Source organism: Nycticebus coucang, chromosome 1 (genome assembly GCF_027406575.1).
Source record: "Nycticebus coucang isolate mNycCou1 chromosome 1, mNycCou1.pri, whole genome shotgun sequence".
NCBI lineage: Eukaryota > Metazoa > Chordata > Mammalia > Primates > Lorisidae > Nycticebus > Nycticebus coucang.
The window spans coordinates 131,531,997-131,545,326 of NC_069780.1; the positions used below are offsets into that span (position 1 = coordinate 131,531,997).

General features: G+C 43.9%; 1 protein-coding gene across 13 annotated transcripts in view; it reads right to left on the minus strand.

Moving 5' to 3' along the window:
• Positions 1-13,330, minus strand: part of PDE8B (phosphodiesterase 8B) — a 274,090-nt gene that overhangs the window by 132,922 nt on the left and 127,838 nt on the right. For 2 of the 13 annotated variants that reach the window (XM_053588127.1, XM_053588119.1), the window contains exon 1: positions 1,073-1,249. The exons of 9 other annotated variants lie outside the window; for them this stretch is intronic. In XM_053588127.1, coding sequence (XP_053444102.1) covers positions 1,073-1,081 — 9 coding nt within the window. In that variant the 5' untranslated portion in view covers positions 1,082-1,249. Of the gene's footprint in view, positions 1-1,025; positions 1,042-1,072; positions 1,250-13,330 lie in introns of those variants that run through there. 2 more of the 13 variants (XM_053588149.1, XM_053588136.1) reach the window with 2 other exon arrangements.

The following is a 13,330-nucleotide window of genomic DNA, read 5'->3' on the forward strand; positions in this document are numbered from 1 at the left end:
TCTGGGCTACTCAGTATGCTGCGAGGTGCATGGCTGATACCAGCAGCCTCCGTTCATGCCAGGAGCAACTCCACAGGGACAGCAATGTCTCCTAGGACTCTGCATCACTGGGCTGCTGTCCCGCATCCCCAGCTTCACTCCCAAAGCAGTCTGTGTTGTCTGCAGCAGAAGCCCTCCTTCAAAAGCCGTGCAACTACCAGAACTCACTAAAAAAGGGAGTGAGTAGAAAGTGAAAGCAATTTGGTCGATTAAGATAAACTTGATGGATAATCTGGGTATGTTTTCACTGACTGGGGCATCTCTCTTGAGTTCAGTGCATTTGCCACACACAGAAGTGCCCTCCAACAAGGCCTGCCATGAATGGTTTCTCCAGCAAGATCAGAGGTTCTTGAAGGAGTGGTCCAGGGGCAAAAAATAAATTTATGAGCAAAAGACTAAGTAAATAAAAGTTTAAAATGCATAAAATGAAGAGACTCACTTTGGAAGGCTAAGAAACTAAAGGAACAATCTCTACGAGAAGGGCACAGGCTGTCCAAAATAAGGACAGTCTCCCCAAGCCACATGTTGCCTTTATACTTTTGAAGGTAACCAATATGCAAATGAAGTCATGATACAGCTGACCTCACACGGAGGGGCGGAGACAGGGCTGCAGGAGAATACCTGTTCCTTAAGCCCTCCCTGCCCCAGACTTCATGCTAAGCTCATTCCCACTGTGATCTCAATGGCAGGCAGGCAAGGCCACTGAGCAAGAGCACGCACGGGGTTTTAAAAGCAACATTTAAGCAAGAAGATATGTTCCAGCTTTCTCCCAGAGCTACCCAAGTTAGCAGGAAGGTGAGCGGGGAGCCAGGTGGGGGGAGGGCAGAGCCAGAAGACGGCCGCAAGGTTGCTGCTGGAGGGCCTTCTCCCCTGCCCACCTCCCCCAACTCTCTGGGTCTCTCACCCATCTCACCAACCCCACTGTGCTGCACCCCACCCAGGTGCTGCCACTCCACCTCCACATCCAGCTCCGTGCCCCAGTTTACCAGCTCCTCTGCTCATGACCCCCACTCTCCTGTGCCTCTTGGCTTGCCTTTTCCATCTTGGTCTGTGATCCAAGTCATCTGACCTTGCTTCTGTGTCCAAAAGAGGTCAACTGTCAGAGCAGAACCCTAGAGTCTGTCCCTGCTCGCTCTGAGGGCTGGCCATGGGCAATGGTCCACAGAGGAAACCCCATAGCAGGTATATTCCCAGAGAGCAGGGTGCCGAGTTCTGTCTCTGAGGCAGGAGTCTGACTGTTGCATGTCACCAATTTATAAAGCAGCAATTATGAACAGAAACAGGAGATCATTTACTGACGTCTGTGTAGCCAAGCCAAGATTCTCTACTTCAAAGGGTGGACTTTGAGCAACTACAGATGCACAGATCCTCAATTAGGGTGTTAGCACTGACTCCAGGAAGTGACCAAGTTTGCCAGGGACCAAGAAACAAAAGTGGGGGTGGGGTCACAGGTAGCATGATTCCCAGACCTAAGAGGGGAGGATGGGATCAGAGTGTGAAGGGAGACAGTTTCTAGCCCCCTCACATTTCTAATAGCCTATTGAGGAGGGATTGCCAGACAACGGTGTTGTTAACTGAACTATAGACATCCATAGTGTGTCAAATATCCATGTGTACACACACACACACACACACGTATATACACACATGTAATAGGGTCACCAACTCATCTTCTGATGAGCTGGGTCTCTAGGAAAAAAATATAAGAGCACTATGTTGTAGCATTTGCTGATTTTCATGGTGTAAATACTATGGCTGATCTCAAACTAGCAGCATTAAGTCCCTGACTTCCCAACTAAGAACACATTTTTTCATGTAGAGAGGTCTCTGAGTGGCGAACTCATTCGGTCTTTGTTGATCTGGAAATATCGAACACTCGCTTTTGTTTAAAAGTTTAGCTGGAGATAGAATTCTGGTTGAGAGACATTGCCCTCAGACTTTGAAGTTGAGAGAAAAGAGATAATCTCTCTGGTTTGGGAGGTGCAGAGATCAAGGAAAGCTTCAGGAGCTAGGCGGATTGTGAAGAATCGGAAGATAAAGAGATTGGTTTGGGGGAGGAGGTTCTGGGCACATGGAACAGCACAAGCAAATGCGTGGAGGCAAGAGAGCAAAGGTGCTCACAGCGGAGAGAGCAGGAGTCCAGGGAGGCTAGATGCTACGCACGCAGCAGGGAGGACTGGGTGGGCTGGGGTTGACTGCCAGGAGGATCCTGGAGAGGAGCTTTCCTCCTCACCTGCAAGCAGCCATCACACTGCAGGTGTCGGAGCAGAGGATTCACAAGATCAGGTCTGTGACTTGAGAATAATCAAACATTTGGTTTGCCCACTTTCTGAACAAGAACAGAGATTTAGAACAGCAAAACAAAAATGCTGCTCTGAGCAGGAACTACAACAGTAAAAGGAAGTGAGGAAATATATTGCAATGATCAAGAAAAAATTACACGGAGAGAAAGCACAGTTTGGCTCCACTTCAGCAGAGAGGGAACTCCAAGACACAACCCAGCTGGTGCAGGGTTGGCAGGAGAAAGAGACAGACTCCGAGAAAGCAGGGCTGTTGGGTTGGTTAGTTCACCTGTCACGGGGCCACACTCTCCAGAGGTGACACATAGCTCTCAGTAGTTTCAGCTTTAGGAAGTTTGTTAAGTAACTTGGGGTTGAGTTTAGAGCTTTCCTCAGACGGGAGGGAAGCTGAGAATTCAGCAAGGAAAGTGACCTGGAAAGCCCTTCCCAGCCTCAGCAGCTTACTCAGCCTGCAAGGGCCTGCTCCCCTCTGGAGATGATTCAAGCCCACCTTCACCCAGGCCACAACCAGTCAGTCCCTTCTCCCATGATCCTTCTGTATCCACAGCACTTATTTTATTAGTCATTTAAATATCTGGCTCCTTGGCAAGAATGTGAGTTTCTTGCGGACAGAGACTCCTGTCTTTTTTACCATTTTATCTCCAGTGTAGTGATTTTCAACTGGTGTGCCATGAGAGGATCTTAGGTGTGCTACAAAAATTTTTAAAGATTAAATTATTTTCAAAAGAAGTTCTTTTTTTTTTTTTTTCTTTAGAGACAGAGTCTCACTTTATTGCCCTTGGTAGAGTGCTCTGGCATCACAGCTTATGGCAACCTCCAACTCCTGGGCTTAGGCAATTCTCTTGCCTCAGCCTCCAGAGTAGCTGGGACTACAGGCGCCCGCCACAACGCCCGGCTATTTTTTTTGTTGCAGTTTGGCCGAGGCTAGGTTTGAACCCGCCACCCTCGGTATATGGGGCCGGCGCCCTACTCACTGAGCCACAGAAGTTCAAAGCACAGTAGGTGTATTTTTCTTTTTTTACTTTTTCCTTACTTTTTAAAAAAAAAATTAAATCATGGCTGTGTACATTAATGCAATTATGGGGTACAATGTGCTGGTTGTATATACAATTTGAAATACTTTCAAGAAACTGGTTAACATAGCCTTCAATGCATTTTCTTATTTTGTCAAGACATTTATATATTTTCCTTACTTTTTGTTTTGTTTTGTTTTTGATCAAGATAATTTAAGTGTGCTGGGGAAGTTTAACTATAGGTGTAAGTGTGCTGTGAGATTAAAAAAAGGCTGAACAACACTGGCCTAGAAAGTACTCAGTAAATGTTTTGCGGGCCTTGAGTTGAACTGGAAAAGATCAACCAAGACTTGATTCTTCCTAACTCCCAGTGCATCTTCCTAACTCTTCCGTGATATTCCACAAGTTAGAATATTAATTCTGACTATACACTACCCAAGGTTGAGGATGTTAATTCCGGCTGCACTACCAACCTTTCTGTCATCTCTTCCAGACTCCATTCTGGTTCTGCAAAATAGCTGACCCAGCACCTGGTGAGCCCTGCTGGCACCCTGGTAGTCAGTGGGCAGGGCTGCCACCAGCACTAAGTACATGTGCCAAGGGGAGGGGGGGCATAACTTCCAGCTTCCCTAAACAAGTCTGAGTCTTCCCCACTTCAATGACTTCTCCTTCAGAACACCTTCTGTACTGAGTGTTCCCGCACTGGTAAGTACACACACACAAAGGTTAGGGCAAGCTTGAGGTCACTGCAGGGGAGGGGTCCAAGGTAAGCATCATTTTTTCACTCATAAGAGAGACCAGATGTGAGCACAGAAATAGGCATTTTTGAAAGGTGTGTCACACACTGTCATAATTTTGCCTTTTTAATGGAACTCTGTCCATGCTCTGGTGACCAGTCAGCAAGGGAATGGCATTGCAGCTTGTAGGTGGATTCCTCTGTGAGGCTGGACCTCCTTGCTCCCCACATTGTCCTGCCCTGCTGTCCTCTCCACTGCCACTGTGCTTAGCACCCCCAGGGGCCTCTCTTCCTTCTGTTCCCTGCCAGCGATGGGCCCATTGGTGGGCTCTGCCCTCACACTGTCTCCTGCCTCCCTACCTTGGGACTGGCTGCTCTCCAGCACCTCCTGGCAACTCTTACCCCCTAGACCTCTCAGGGACCAAGGGACACTGGATGGCCTATAGGTCCACCCCTCACCTGTCTGCCTCCAATTCTCTGGTCTACAAGTTCTCAAGCTGGACTTTATGTTAGAAGTACCTGGGAACTTTTAAAACACATCAGTGCCTGAGTCCTGCCACACACCAAGAGAACTGGAATCCCTGAGGATGGGACCCAGGCCCCAGCATAGTCTTCCACTCAACAAGTATCAACGGAGCAATTACCTTGTGGGAGGCACCAAAACCCACCTGTGACTCAGCTGTCATGCCTGAACTCAGACACCCCTCCTCCAAAAACACAATATTAAAACTTAGGTATGAGGAAGATAAAAGTCTTCCACATTTGGTGAATTATCCCCCAAAGCAATATCACTACATTATAATAATAGAAAAATCAAAACTTTTGTAATCCATTTTTTGTTATGCATATACATGTAGAAGGCTACTTATGGCCACAGATGCTCACAGGGGGACATATTTAACTAATTTTCCTTTTATGCCCTGCTGTTTATAATATTACAATAATTTGGAAGCATGATGTTTTATCCCATAAATATAAGCATACAAATACCTATTCATCAAAATATATAACCATAAAAGAAAAGATTAATCATCTTGACTTTAAAATTATAGCTTCTCTTCACCAAAGACAAAAGCAAAATCAAATAGCACTATAAGAAAAGAGAAAAAAGCTTATGGCCTGAGAGATGAAACCTGAAATACAGAAAAACAATAAATCTTAGTAACTGGAACATAAAACCTTTTGAAAAATATCAATAAAAAGTCAACCAAGAAGACAGTCTGGCAAAAGATTTGAAAAAAGAAACTTATAGGAGAGGATATAGAACCATCAACAGACGCTCAATCTCATTAGTACATGTAATTGGGAAGATAAAAATTTCAAGTTACAATGAGATGCTATCTCATGTCCAGCCATTTTTATCAACAGAATGGGAAAATTAGGAGTCTGAACATTATCTAGCTTAGGTAAGAAAGTAGACCTGCAGGGGCGGTGCCTGTGGCTCAAAGGAGTAGGGCACTGGCCCCATATGCCGGAGGTGGCGGGTTCAAACCCAGCCCTAGCCAAAAACTGCAAAAAAAAAAAAAAAAAAGTAGACCTGCAGGAACTCTTACACATTGTTGGCAAGTATGTAAATTGGTTCAGCTACTTGGAAAAGCAATTTGGGTACAGAGCTTCCTATGTGTTTCTTTAGGGTAGATATAAAGGCATTTACAAGAATATTCAGAGCAGCATTGCTAGTGACAACAAAAATTTAGAAACACATTTTAATGGTTTATGGATTAAGCTATCACCAGAAAAAATTAATAAGTATACTAAAGACTATCCATACAATGAAATATTATACAGCAATAAAAATGAATCAACTAGACTCACACAGTCAAAACAGATGGAGTTCACAAACATTGAGTTCCACAACAACCAAACCAAAAAATAAAAAAGCAAGCTTTAGTAGAAGACATACCTTAGAATGCCACTTGCAGTTTTTAAATATTTAAAACATTTCAGAATATAGTTTAGAAATATACTGTAACAGTACAAAGAAATGCTAACAAATTCCCATTTGAGGCAGGTGGTCCCGGTGGTGGAGCAGATGCTGTATGCAGGAAGGGAAACGTCAGGGGCTTTGATCATCTATTTTTTAAAGCAGTGAGTAGTGAGCACATGTGTGTTACTATATTATGCTTTCTATCTTACTGGGTATCTTAAATATTTCAAAATAAATTTAAAATATATTTAATTACATTGAGAGAGTCTGTTTTCTATTTTGGGGTTAACATTAATTGAGTAATAGCCATTATATAAATAGCCTACATCATATTTCTTTTTCCAGTAAAGTCTTCATGTGGTAAAATAAGGTGCTGTATATAAAATTCTTCTGAGCATGGATAGAGTTTCTCTGAAATTTGCTAAAGTAAAATCCTAGAAAATTGGACAGAGACTCAGGGGACCTTGTGGAAGGTGAGTGAACACTCTATGCCCCCAAGGGGAACAAGGGCAGAGTGGGCCCCTTTTTATAGCTCAAGAAGTTAAAGGAGGAGAAAGGTTAAACAACTTACCTAAGGGGATGGAGCTGAGAGCCAACCCCAGGCCTTCCTGGGAAGGCCATGCTTTTATCTGTGTATTTACTTATATCTCAGTTTGCTCCAGGAAAGTCTTAAGATGGTACACAAAGAGACTTTAAGTAAGATTTTAAAGTGGCTTATAAATAAGATGTGAATGTTTATAACAGCACCAATCACAATTGCAAAGATGTGGGAACAACCCAAATGCCCATCAATACACGGGTGGATCAGTAAAGTAAAATGTGGTATATGTCTACCATGGAGTACTACCAAGCAAAAAAAAAAAAAAAAAAGAAAAGAAAGTGGTGATCTAGAATCTTTTCTAACAACCTGGATGGAATTAGAGACCATTCTCCTAAGTGAAGTATGGAAAGAATGGAAAAATAAACCATGTACTCAATACTAAATTGGAATTAGTTGACCAACACTTACGTGCACATATGTAAGTAAAACTCAGTGGAAATCAAGTAGGTGGGAGTTGGGTACATTCACACCTAATTGGTACAATTCACACTGTCTGAAGGGCACACTTAGAACTTTGACTCAAAATGTACAAAAGCAAACAATGTAAACAAAATGTGCTGTGCACCCCTGTAATGTTCTGAAATGTTTTAAAAAAATTTAAAAAATAAAAATAAGATGTGAAAGATCTGCCTGAGAAACAACGAGCATGGGAAAGATGAAGCGAGTAGGGAGATCAGTGTGCACAGGGTCACAGTGACGGCCACGGAGCACAGGCTCCTGGTGGAGCAGGCGACCAGGCCAACAAGTTGAGGGCCGGTGCAAAGAAGAAGGCGGCACCTTCCACCTCCCGCAGGCAGTGCGCACAGCAAAGGGCTCTCCCCACCCCTGTGTCCTCTCCACTCCCCACTGTCACTTTGGGGATAAGGCGGTTTTTTCCTAATTAGTATTGCTACTACACTCAGAGAGCTTTCTGGGCTGTGAAGGAGGAGATGCTATATCCCACTGTGCCCGGGAAACACAACAGTGAGAAAAGATAAAGAGGCCATCCTCTTGTCAGCACTGAAGTGGTAATTAAAAAAATAAACACAGAAGTCATGCAGATGCTCTCAGAACTAAACACAGAAAACTTGGCTGGTACAGTCCTGTTAGAGAAGCTGTTTTCCACCCACAAATATCAGATGAAAGAGAAGAAATTATTTATATGATAAAGTCATGTCATCTACAGCCATGAGGGAAGAACTCAGCCTGATATTGATTATGCATTAAAAGGGAAAGAGAAGAATGGTCTAGAATATAATCCATAAAATAAGAAGTTCCTGATGGAGGCCAGCACAAGGAAGCTTCAGGGAGACTTACAAACAAGATGTAAACTTAGAGGAGGGAAACAAAGCCCTAACTGTACTCCCTGTTGTGATTATGTCGAAAGGCTTTCCGTCATACATACAGCGCAAACACGAAGGCATCAAGATTTTATAAATGTAATAATTCAGCCATAGCTGACAAGGCTGAGGGTATGTAAACATAGCACCATTCCCAGATTCTGAAGATCAAACCCAGGGTCTGCCTGAGAGAGCACAGGATGTTAAAGGCAACAGCAAAAATGTGACATCCCCCACCAACTTCTTTCCTTTTATTAGAGATACCACTGATAACAGGCACTGCTGGATGACTTCAAGTACATAAAATAACATCGTCTAACAGAGAACAAGCCAACTGGAGTGTCTGATTATGCAGGAGGCAATTATCCAGACTGGAAAACCCAAGCACTCATGTCTGATCTTCGTCCATCCTCCTGCACGCCTTCTGATTCCTTCCCTCTCCTGAACGTTAAATGAAGTCAGGAGAAAGGGCAGGGGATGAGATTCACATCAGTCAATTTTACTTCATGGTCAGCAGTTCTTAGAAATAGATTTGATGGGGAAGGAAACAGAAACCACCTGCTAAAAACAAGTTATAGAGACCTCCTGTGGATTTCAGTTATCTCTGCTGCCTCTGTCCTCAATTTTATCATTGATAAGCTAGAGCTGCCTTAGAGAACCAAAAGCTAGATGTCTGCCCTGCTTGGCTCTACGAGGCTATCCCTTGGAGGACCTGTGACCCTGAAGCATCTCTGGATTTTAGCCACATCTGGTGTTCCATCAAGAATTAGATCACACACCCAAACACTGGTGTGTCAGGATCACTCATGCCAGGATACACCATGACCTTCAGTCATCAAGTCCAAAGATTACTGCACCTCAGGGGTAATGAATGCAGACATTTGATTCCCATTTAAAAATTAATCTTGTTGAAATGAATACCATTTAAAAGCAAGTAACCCATGTGCAAGATGCCAAATGCCCACTTTTCTGAAAAGGAATTTTACTTAGTAAAAACAATCATTATTTCTAAACAGTTATTGATAAAAAGCCTACTCACATTCTAAAGACATAAAATGGGTGAAATGCTTTAGAATTAAAAGCTCAACCTTTTCAGAAACCTGGCAAAGATATCAGATGCCGGAAACCAGCAGGGCTTCTCCTAGGAAGGACCCCGAGGCCTGAGACGCAGACCCGGTGCCTCCCCAGCAGCTAACACATGCAGGGGACAAGCTCCCTCCGCACCTTGACCTTCTGAGGCCATCATAGCTATGTCAAGAGACAATATTCACAATCTTAGTTCCTCTCTTAATAGTATTTTAAGATTTATGGAGAAGAGCAGGGAAATAGCATCAGGAGGAAGCAGCCTATTTACAAGCAGGTGACGGACCTAAGGAAAGGCTCACGGTAACTCTGCCTCCTTCCGCCCCAAGCCCCACATAGTTAGAAAGGGGCACAGAATGAACATGTCTGTTGGTGGAGAAGAGAACAGAAAAATCCCAAATCAAAGAGTTAAGTCAGTCCCAAAAGACCATTTCATGTTCAACCAAAGTACATTTCTTTTTTAAAAATGGTAAAAGTTCACAGCCTATCTTGGATCCACAGGTATCTTCCTCTTCTCCTGGCTGGAGATCAGGCTGAGTAACATCCCCTTGTCTAAGAGAGGAATGGGAGCAAGCTGCTCCCTTCCATGCTCCCTCTAAAGCTCTGAAGAGCCTCAGATTCTCATTTCTAGTACTCAATGCATTAAAATGCCTGATCACAGAACCTCAGGAGCTCTGTGTCCAGTACCTGCTCACACTTGGACACTGGGGAATATGGCTTCATATCTCTTTGGTCAGGCAGTGAGAGCAATCCTGGCTCGCTCCTCCACATATACGGGAATCCCTGATCTAAGGAGACTGCCTCACATGCTATTTTCTCAAAACTCCCACACTCCAATCTCTGCCCAACTATAAGCAGCAATGCAGATTCAGAGGCTCCACTCCCCTGAGATCTTGCCTAAAATCATTAGTATTCGCAACAGGCCTTGGGGCCCTTGTATAAAAGATCTTATACATCATTGTTTTTTATTTTGGGGACATGTATCTTAGCTTAGACTTCTATAACAAAATATCATAGATAATAAAGTTTAAACCACAAACATTTATTTCTCATCTCTCATTGTTCTGGAGGCTGAGCAGTCCAAGTTCAAGGTGCCAGCAGATTTCATTCCTGGTGAGGGCTCTCTTCCCAACTTGTAGACAGCTACCTTCAGATAGGCTTTCCTCAAGGGGTGCCCAAGGAGAGAGCGAGAGCGAGAGCAAGAGAGAGAGAGAGCGAGAGAGAGAGAGAGAGCGAGAGAGAGAGAGAGAGAGAGAGCGCGCGCGCACTCTCTTTTCCTTCTCAAAAGGGCACTATTCCCACCCTCGTGACTTCATCTAAACTTTATTACTTCCCAAAGGCCTCACCTCCAAATACTATCACACTGGGAGTTCGGGCTTCAACATATGAATTTGAGGAAGAAACATTCATTTCATATTAAATATTTTTATTTATGAAGCAATCATATCTATATGTAAAGTTAAAGGGCTTCCCCTCCAGAAAAGAAGTTTAAAGGGGTTACTTTGATAAATATAATTTACTGCCAAGTCAGTATTCACCTGAAACCTCCCAGTATCCCATTACACATTCAAATCTGTTGTTACAAAACAGTATTTAACATTTTCTTACCTTAAAAGGATTAAAATATAAAACATCTACCTAAAATATGAAACTCAGATATTCTGCTTTTCTTCTGCCCTGACACTTGGTCACCGCATTCAAATTCACTGTCCCCATGACCTAACAGGAGGACTTTAAGAGATGCTTCAGAAATGGTGACGGTGCACAGGTGGGGCCAGGAGAGAGGCACAGCTACAACTACATTCTGCTGGGGCATCGGCTTTTAGGTCAAGTTTTTATGTCAAGAAATAAGTTTGGCAATTTAAGCATAAAGTCATTCAAAATATTTTTATTAAAAGAGGACTGAAGTAGAATGCAAAGTTCACATGAATTTTGAAGCTAAAAAATGAAATTCCACAAAAATCTTATATTTGCAGAAGATTTTTTTAACTGCCTGAGGCAGGCATTCCCTCTATCAACCCTCAGACTTGAACAGCTTTGAGAAGCTTCGATTTAAAGGAAGACTAGTTCCTAAAGCTGAGGACTTCGTGTGTCCAACACAAATTCTCTGAAACCACATCATTACACACAAGGATATGAGATTCCCAGGGCTCCCTGGACAGTCAGGTGGCCAAAATGCAGCCCTGGGAGTGGTGCCTGGTGAACATATCAGCAAGTCTATATGAGCTTAGCATAGAACCAGTGGGCAAATTCATGCATTAGGAAGCTCTGCCTTGCACTCTGGGATGCGGGTGGATTGCCTGAGCTCACCGGTTCGAGATCAGCCTGAGCAAGAGCGAGACCCCATCTCTAAAAATAGCCGGGCATTGTGGTGGGCATGTGTAGTCCCAGCTAATTGTGAGGCTGAGGCAAGAGAACAGCTTGAGCCCAAGAGTTTGAGGTTGCTGTGAGCTATGACGCCACAGGACTCTACCAAGGGTGACAAAGTGAGACTCTGTTTTAAAATAAAAAAAGCTCTGCACAGAAATCTGCATCTCTGCAACTAGAAAAACTTGCTCCAGCTGCTCGTCCAGTGCCACCCACATCCTAAAATTCATCAGCGCCGCCTATCTGTCCTTCTTGTTAAGGTTGTGGCAGCCTGTCCCTAGGATATTAGCACTACCTTCCCCATGTTTTTCCAAACCCTGCACTTTTCAGAACAGGAAGAAACTTAGAGGAACAGAGACAATAATGGCCTATCACTAAGTCTACAGCCCTCAGGCTAAGTCCATCTGCAGGAAGAAGATGCATGAAGAGTGAGAAGATGTCCAGGAATTAAGAAGTCTCAGTATCAGCACAGCTGGGACCTCCACTTTTCAGTAATTGCCTGAAGGGCACTAACTTCCTTCCTCATTGTGGGAAGGTGTTAGCATCTGGGTGGCAGGGCTCCCAGGGAGAGACAGCTGCACTCAAAGTAGCAATGATCAACCAGTAGATTTAGTTGAGCTCCACAAACTTTCACCAAGCATCTATACACCAAAAAAAGGCATAAAAAGATAAGTAAGACTGAGTGCTTACGCTTTCCAAGAGCCCACAGTTTGGAGAGAGGAGTGGGATGGGAGGGAAATGAACAGGAAGCAATCGATTTAGTGAGAGGTAAGCCAGAGGTGCCCACAGGGTACGAGGGGAACTCAGTCAAGATGCATTTAGCTCCATCTGGGAGTCAGGCAAACTTTCAGGAAATTACACTGGAGATCAATGTTGGAGGATGAGTAAGAATGAACCAAGTGAAGACCAGTGGAAGGAGTGTTTTAGGCAGATAGAACAGCACAAGAAATGGCAAAGAACAGCCTTCACATGGACAACCCCAAGCCATGTGCTGGGGACACAGCCTGGACAGGGAGAAAGGGGCCAGGTCACTTATGGTCGCTGTGGTGAGAAACTTAGGCTTTGCAAGGTGGACAAAGGTGTAGCACTGCTGGACTGTAGTTCACTGGATCACTCTTGCTGAAGTGTAGGTAGACTGAGGGAGGACCAGGGATCAGAAAGGAGCTCTACCATGACCCCAGTGGTTCTCCAATGCACTCCCTGAACCAGCAGCACCAGCACCATGTGGAACTCATCAGAAGTGGATATTCGATCATATCAATGTACACAGCTATGATTTAATAAAAAAAAAAAAAAAAAAAAAGAAGAAGTGGAAATTCGGGCCCCGCCCCAGATTGACTGAACCAGGAACTCTAGGGGTGGGCCAGGAAATGCAGGCATGGACTGGCCCTCCAGATAACTGTGCTGTTCACTAAGGTTTGAGAACCACTGGTGTAGATAAAAGATGATGACTTCCTGGACTATAAGCAGTGGTGGGAATGGTATGGCTTAAATGTCTCCTCCAAAATTCACATTAAAATTTAATTGCCAATGTGACTTATTATTAGGTGAACAGGTGAGAACTCTGCCCTCAAGGATTAATGCTATTGTTGCAGGAGCAAGTCCATCATCAAGGGAGTGGGCTCCTGAGAAAAGGATGAGTTCAATGCCATTTCCTTGCTCCATCTCACGCACTCACATGCCTTTCCTTCCTCCATGGGATGACACGGTATGGAGACCCCGACCAGACATTGCAACCAGGATCTTGGACTTCCCACCCTCTGGATCTATGAGCCAAATAAACTTCTTTGTAAATTACACAATCTGTGTTATTCTGTCACAGCAGCAGAAAATAGACGAAGACAGGGGAATAGAAGATGGATATGAATTCGAGGCAGATAAAAGGTCACAGAATCAACTGAAACATGTGTAGGTAAGGGAGAAGAAAGACGTGAAGTCCAAAAGA